The sequence below is a fragment of the Eleginops maclovinus genome, chromosome 11 (genome assembly GCF_036324505.1).
Source record: "Eleginops maclovinus isolate JMC-PN-2008 ecotype Puerto Natales chromosome 11, JC_Emac_rtc_rv5, whole genome shotgun sequence".
Classification (NCBI taxonomy): domain Eukaryota; kingdom Metazoa; phylum Chordata; class Actinopteri; order Perciformes; family Eleginopidae; genus Eleginops; species Eleginops maclovinus.
The window spans coordinates 22210461-22218704 of record NC_086359.1 but is presented as its reverse complement, the minus strand read 5'-3'; the positions used below and the strand labels follow the sequence as shown (position 1 = coordinate 22218704).

The 8244-nt window shown below is 35.8% G+C and overlaps 1 protein-coding gene across 1 annotated transcript; it reads right to left on the bottom strand.

The window, feature by feature from the left end:
- Window positions 1-3789: 3789 nt before the first annotated feature.
- LOC134872196 (odorant receptor 131-2-like) lies at window positions 3790-5887 on the bottom strand. Its single transcript, XM_063895374.1, has 2 exons — window positions 5648-5887; window positions 3790-4737 (listed from the first exon to the last, which is right to left on the bottom strand). The coding sequence occupies exon 2, from the start codon at window positions 4714-4716 to the stop codon at window positions 3790-3792; it is 927 nt and encodes a 308-aa protein (XP_063751444.1). The 5' UTR covers window positions 4717-4737; window positions 5648-5887.
- Between the last annotated feature and the right edge of the window lie 2357 nt (window positions 5888-8244).

Sequence of the window (8244 nt, the reverse complement as noted above, 5' to 3'; positions counted from 1 at the left end):
CCTGACAATAGTAAGTAGTCATTTGTCGAGATCCTACAGCAACATCCCCCTGGAAGAATAATCCATTAGTATACACATTACGTCATCTCTGTGATAACCCGACACACATTGATTGATCAAATCACTTTATTATTCGCTGTCTTTCTCGGATACTCAGTGAATGTACATCTACGTGGTTTTATCGCTGCCATTAAGCATATGTTAAGTCTGTTTTCTTTGTTTCTCTTACTGCCAAGAAGAAGGAGGTCCTGACATAATTCAACAACTTTCAATTAAAATAGTAAGGCTGGTTAATTAAAGAAGAACTAATTCATTGTTGATGCAAATGAGGCCATCAAGTGTTAATTTCTAAAGCATTGTTTTCTTATATAACTCTATAACTTTGAACTGAGAAATATATTTGTATTGACTGCTTGGCCCAAATGAGGCCGTCCAGCCAATATATTTAATTGTCCATATAGGCTTTGTCATGCAGACCACGCCCATTTTCGTCAACGCAATTTCGCTATTTAAAGCATAGTTGTGTCACAATTCTAAAACCTTATCTGGTCAGTCAGGTTGCTAAGGCTGCCAAATGAAGACATGTATAGTTGCTTATATTCAGTCAACAAGTTAATCCTTGTGCCATGGCAGCACCCCATTCTGCTAACAGAGAGCTAACCAGGTCAGTGCTTTCATTTGAGTCTCAGTGCTGTCTTCTGGAGAGCCACCAGGGATACAATTACTCTCCCACTACCCCATTCATCTGAAACTCCACAGAGCATAGTGTGTGCACCAGTAGCAAGCCTGCTTTATTCTATTTTATTGTTTAAACCTATCTCAAAGTGGATAAAATGAATTCAATGAATATTCTCATTGTTCTAAATTCATTCAGAACAATCGGCTGTGAGTACAGTGGATCAACATGAAACCTGTACACTATGTTGCTTTGGCAGATCATTTATGATCAGGTAGAAGTGCAGGCTTAAAGATAATAATAATAATAATAATAATAATAATAATAATAATAATAATAATAATAATAATAATAATAATAATAATAATAATAATAGTAATAGTAATAATGCATCATTCAATTTAGGAGCTCCTTCTAAAATGACTGCCTTTTAGAAAGTTCCCCCGCTTCACAACCCCTAGATTTGCTCTTTGTCGTTTATTACTCTATGATTTAATTTCCCTTGATATGACATTTACTATTTAAATAACATATTTTTAAAATTAAATATAGCCCCAAAAGTACACTAAAACATCATTTAAACCAAGTCTGAAAACATCTTTGGGCTTTTCTTATCAATAACATGTTGATTATTTCAGAATTTATTAGAGAATTCACTTGTTTAAGGATAGCCCCTTGAGATGTAGCATCTAATTTTTGAGGGGGTCCTAAAACATAAATACACAAATTATAAAACACACAGACAATTGCATAACATTACATACACAGACATAGACAAAAAAGCATTACATGACATAACATACACTACAGCTTGCTCACCCTATGACCAGATCATAAAGTGTGAATGAAAGTAGGTATTCTCAAACTAGAAGCTTAAACAAGGTGATATGAGACGTGAATATAAAGATGTCCTGAAACAGTGGGAAGAGGTAATGAATCTTAGAGAAAGAGGAAGATTATTCCAATCAAAAGGAGCTTTGTATTGAAATGACCTGCATCCCACTTCTTTGAAAATTCTTGGGACAAAGAAAAAGAGATATTGTATGTCTGTGGATATGAAGATCTGAATGGAACCGAAAGCTCTTTCAAATAAGACAACTAAAGTGAACACATTTAAAGATACACCTTATCCAATGAAATTGTCTTCTAGATTGAGGCTGCATCGTAGAAGACTGAGCTACGTCTCTGTACCTTCCTCTGTTCATGTATTTGACTCATAAATAAAGGTCTTCTCTGAATGCACTCCCTGTGAGAACAGTAGCCCATGGAAACACCATGCACAACTCAGAGGAAAGATTGACACTTAACCTGTGTGTGACCAAAAAGTAAAACTGAGGCTGTGTTAATGAAAGTAGACATTCAAACAAAGCCACAGATCCACTTTCTAGGTGGATCATGTGAAGGATGTTGTGATCATGATAACAACCTTTCTTTTCTTCTCGCTTCTGCTCTCTCTAAACTAAAGCTGTTCTCCGTCACCAGGTACTTTCTCTCTCAGGAATGTTTTTCAGCCCTTCAAGTGCTCTTTCATGGAGGCCAGAGAGGTATTGAGAGGGCTTCAGGATTGTGCCGGAGTAAAGATCGGTTAAATTAGTCCACCTCCTGCTCAGACGCTTCTTTTATTCTGCGGGTCAGCACCTCCCTCCCTGTTTACCCACATAAATTGGACTCTCTCTGTTTTCTGTCTCTATCCTTTCTCCTACACATACCTCCATTGTGACTGTGAGAAAGAGGAGGAGACAGGAATTTCATCATAATATCAAAGTTACTGAACATCCTTGTTTTTCACAATTTCAAACAAGTTTCTTCAGGTGATTTAAAGACTGAAATAAAAGTGTGCAGTTAATGCCACAATTATTGACGGACCAAAAGAGACATCTGCTGGCTGAAAGAAGGAAGTCTTTACATGTTCAGACTTAGCATCATGCTTTTCAAATGTGTCTTGTTCTCTTTGAAACAACAGCCAAGAACTTAACAGTATCTATTTGTAATTCATGACTTTTAATTTGATCATATTGCGTGTTTACAATATTTAAGGCAGCTCATGGATAATTTACTCCATGATGTGGTAGGGTGTTTTCGTCAGCCTTACTAAAGGAAATACTGAACTTTGATTGATTTTATTTGATGTGGAATTCAAGATGTTGTATTTGTATGCTTTTTTTATATGGTGTAAATCTGCATCTTTGTCAATTCTTTTGGAAATCTTAATTTGTTTTCTTATTACATGATTTAGTCATTATAATTAGATGAAATATCAGAATAAAAAGAAACTTTACAATATTTAAACATTATTATAAAATATACATGTCATGAAGAGTTATTTATATATATATTGTGTTTATTTGTTTATTTAGTATAGCAAAACAGTTAGTCATCATTTCTTACAATGGATTATTGTCATTTCTGTCAGGTTTTCATATACATGTGGATGATGACATTTTAAATTCTGACCAGATACAATTTATCATGTACTAAATAAATCACACAATGCTCGCAGTGATGTGTGCATTTTAAAACTGCGATGACAGTGTTACAAAAACGTGTTCACTGTGAACTCAAGAAAATATTGTAGATGAAACATTGATAAACCCCAACCAAATAAACATTTCTGAACCTTTAACTAAATGTTTTGGATTTCATAGTGCTATCACCTATACCACAAAATTCCAAATCATACCGTACATGGATCATTCGTTTTATGTTAGAGTTGTATATATTTATAAATACATTATTATCTCTGTGTGATATAAAAACAGATAATTGGAAAAAAAGTGATAATGTTGATTGACACAGTATCAGTATCTCTTTTTATATAAAATTAGACAATGTGATTGAACATTTTCTGCACTTTTTGTTGTTATTATCAGTACATTTGCAGTTCAGAGATTAAAAACACAAAAACAATTGAAAGAACATTATTGATAAAAAACACATTTTTAATTCTGAACTGAATCTGACTACATACAATTTATCAAACTATTTCTCATGCACTTAAGTAAATCACACAAAGAAACACTCTTATTTCCTGCAAATACAAGTCAGCATTTATACTCAACATTATTGTGCAAGCAATAAACAACAACAGAACCACACGATTACTGTGTTTGAACTCATACCGTAGGAAGCGTCTTAGTAGTGATTTTGAAGCCAAAGGTGAAATAGAATATGAAGACATGTCTGAAGTTTTGATCTCTGAGGCCATATATAAGTGGGCTTAAACACTTAGGGAAAATGATAAGGCATAAAAAGAGAGCATACTGGACAAGTGTGGCGATGGCGAGATTACTCTGCCAATGGCTGTCTGAGTTTATCGTATTAAACACAGTGGAGATGAGACACAGAAACAGCTGCAGCAGATGTAACAGCACTGTTTTATAAGCCTTACTGCCTTTGCTCTCAGTAGAACAAGAAGAAGATGCTGACTTAACAGTGATCATGATAGCAAAAAAAGTGTAGATAATAACCATAATTACAAATACAAATAACACAATGATGAACGCATTGTTTATAGTTGTATGAATTTGTTGCCGGAAGAGTTGTCTGTGGCAAAACCTCGGCACAGTGTAGTTTGTATTCTCTACACTTACAAAGAAAAACAGCTGTGTGAACAAGTCTACAGAGGCAACCGTCCACATCACAGCGATAGCCACTGCTGTCGTCCTGGTGGTTACAATACCTGCATGCCTCAGTGGAAAACAGATGGCAACATATCTCTCCATAGACATCACAGCAAGGTTTAAGGGGGATATTCTAAAAGTGAAGGTTGCAAATATTGTGAGAATAATACAAATGTAGCTCTTCATTCTGACCATGGTCACAGCAAAGATGTACATCAACATGGTCATTATAAGCTGCAGAGATTCAGCAAAAAGTAAATGACCAAACAGGATATAACGGGGGGTCTCCAGGAGGAGAGGCTTGCTCAACAAGGCGAACAGCATGACAGCGTTTACATAGAGAAAGAAAAGACATGGCAGCATAGAGAGCACAGCTTTGACAGGCATATGAAATAGGGTTACTTCCGTGGTGTCATTCATGGCCGCAGCTTCATGCAGCAGCTGTAAAAGCAGGGCACATAATGAACATTATGAACAAGTCCTGCATTAAAAATAACAACTCAAATAATCATGTAAAAGCCTAAAACACAAATCAATAAAAAAATTGACATATCAGGATAAATACCTGAGAAACATTTAATCCAGGCAGTTAATAGCATGATGAATAGATACATTGTACGCATGAGACACATTACTTACATGTTACTGCTGTGATCTGACTTCATTTAACAATGAAGGTTCAGTGAACAACTGAGGAATGAATCATGGTCCTTAGCATCATGTCCTTTTATAAGTAATCTTTGTCTTGACAACATCACCTGTCTCACTTTAACAACCAGTCACAGCTCTTTGCTGTTTATGTTTATCTTTTCAAGGAGAGTTGGTGTTATTTCACTTTATTTTTAAGCTTGAGTGCACAGTTTGCCCAAATCTATAGAATTTCCATGTAGTTAGTAAGTGGCCATTTCTCACTGCAGAGCTAATGCATGAAGTAAAAGGGTATTCAATCCACTATTTTGCATCAATACTTTGATACCTGAACTACAACAATATAACACATAGATGTAAAGAGCCCATTCAAATGTGTTTAGGCTCACTTCAACAGTGGTAATATGTGAGCTACAGAAATAAAACTTAATCAAGTAAATACAAAAAAATGCTCATTTAGATTATTGAAAAAATACCTAGTAATCCCTGGAGTCGTTGCAACAGTTACCTTGACTACTGATTACTCCTTTAAAAAGTAACTTAGTTACTTTACTGATTACTTGATTTTAAAAGTAACTGAAGTAGATTACAAGTTACTTTATTAGTTACTTTCAGCAGCTGCCGACTACACCCCCCGCCGCCTCAACATAAAAATGAGTCCAACATACTGCCCGACCAACTTCTTCATCTCTCCCCCACTTACTGGTTTTGCACCGAAGTCCAGCTTTTGTTGTTTTGGTGGTGGGGGACCTCCTGCTTTAGTCTCAGCTCTCTGCTTCGCTCCACCTGGTGTAAGTTTGATTGTGCAGTGCTGCGACTCCAAATGTTTCTTCAAATTTGACGTGTTTTTGAAGCTAGATAGCACTTTGTCTCCAGCACAGAGAACAAGCCTAAATATTGTCGTCTTTAGCTGACATAAACTCAAAATAGTGACTGTATTTCCAGCTAGGATTTTTCAGATTTCTTACAGTCAGTATGCTAACAGCTAACATTTAGCTGCTATGTTAGCAACATTTCTTACAGTCTGTTTGCTAACAGCTAACATTTAGCTGCTATGTTAGCAACATTTATTACAGTCAGTATGCTAACATCTAACATTTAGCTGCTATGTTAGCAACATTTCTTACAGTCAGTATGCTAACAGCTAACATTTAGCTGCTATGTTAGAAACATTTCTTAGTCAGTATGCTAACAGCTAACATTTAGCTATGTTAAGTACAGCTGATGTTGAAGGTAGATATTTTTTCATCGACATTCATTGACATTTCTACACAATTTAACGTTCCAGTGTCTAAAAAAAGTAGGTGTATGAAATATTAAAAGTAAATAATTAAACATAACATTAATAATATCAACAAGCGCTACAGTAAGATATAGGAGGTACGTTCACCTTTTTATGTTTGTCATAACTCAAAATAAATGTCATAATGTACAGTATATGTGCAAATTAAATATGATATATGAACCTCATTTACTGCAAGTATAGTTTTGTCATGTTAAGAGTAAGTAAAGACTCCCATCTTTATGAGGATGAGGTTGTGTGATTGACACTGATGTTCTGTTAAATTAAAGTTTCTAGATGTAAATTCACAGAACAGTTTATAACATTAACAATAACACCTTTTTAAGATCCACTGGCAGGTTGTTGATTTGGCCTTATACACACACAACAATCAATCCAAGAAAATAGTACACTTTTCTGCTTTAGCTTGTTTTTATACTTATTTTAATACTTTGTGGTAAATGTTTATTGAATACACGATATATGATTCAGCCAAATAAAATCTGTCAATCAACTTTGATTACATTCTTATAATGATCTCTGTGATAACTCTTTGGAGGACCCTCATTAATGGCACATTAATAATTCAAGTATTGACATTGCACATAAATAGACATGCGATATTTTACATAGTTTTTTCCAGTGTGTGGCTCCGTGGAGCATTAATTAAAAATGCATTTCATTCCCTGGAGAGAATCGGGCTAGAAGAAAAACAAGCCACTTTGTCATCAAGTTTAGAAATAAAGAAACTTGTTTTCCATTTCTGTTTTTGTTGTATTCTGAGTTATAGTTAACTTTGAATTATCCTTACAACATTGTTTTATATAAGGAATTAACATAAAGGAAATCTTGTTAACCAGTTGACCAACATTTGAGTTTTCTGCACAATTGTTCTTATTTAAAAAACTCAACACTACTAATACAATTTAATCAACATATACTGTATATCAATACTTTGTTATATTTCAGATCAGGAAAGGTTTTAATTGTTATCGTCAGTGATCTTGTGGCATGAGAGCTTTTTGTTGATCTGGCAAATTGTTCAAACTCCAGGCCTGAGTCACTGAAGCAGAATACAATTGATGTCCCTGTCTAGTCATGTGTAAACTGTTCAATGAACGGGAATTCAAATGCGGGACAGACATCAACATTTCTAAATAGATTTTAGATAAAACAAACAGCTTGACTAAAAAGTGCATCTGAGAAAAAGACCTGAGGACCAATACATCTTTGCATAAATCAAACTGGTATGCTCTTTTTCTCTCAATAGGTTCAACTTCAGCTAACACATGCTGCTTCTAACCAGCAGACTGTAAAGCAGGCTTTCACCTTGGTAGCAAAAGCTACCCTGACACCTTAAATATTCAGTTTGATTGGGGGTAACAAGTGCTGCAAATGTGAATTTCTCCAAAAGCTATTGTGAAAGGAAATGATAAATAATCTACAAATACTCACAGCTGGATTCTCCATACGTTGGTCTCTTATTCTAAACACCAATCATACACTGCCCGGCCCAAAAAAAGGTCACTCTAACATTTGTTGGACCGCCTTTAGCTTAGATTACGGCACGCATTCTCTGTGGCATCGTTTCCGCAAGCTTCTGCAATGTCACAACCTTTATTTCTGTCTTGCATTAATTTTTCGCCAAGATCTTGTATTGACGATGGGAGAATCGGACCACTACGCAAAGTCTTCTCCAGCACATCCCAAAGATTCTCAATCGGGTTCAGGTCTGGACTCTGTGGGGGCCAATCCATGTGTGAAATGATGTCTTGTGCTCCCTGAACCACTCTTTCACAATCTGAACCCGATGGATCCTGGCATTGTCATCTTGGAACATGCCCGTGCCATCGGAGGAGAAATAATCCATTGATGGAATAACCTGGTCCTTCAGTATATTCAGGGAGTCAGCTGACCTCATTCTTTGGGCACATTGCTGAACCTAGACCAGACCAACTGCAGCAACCCCAGATCATAGCACTGCCCCCACAGGCTTGTACAGTAGGCACTAGGCATGA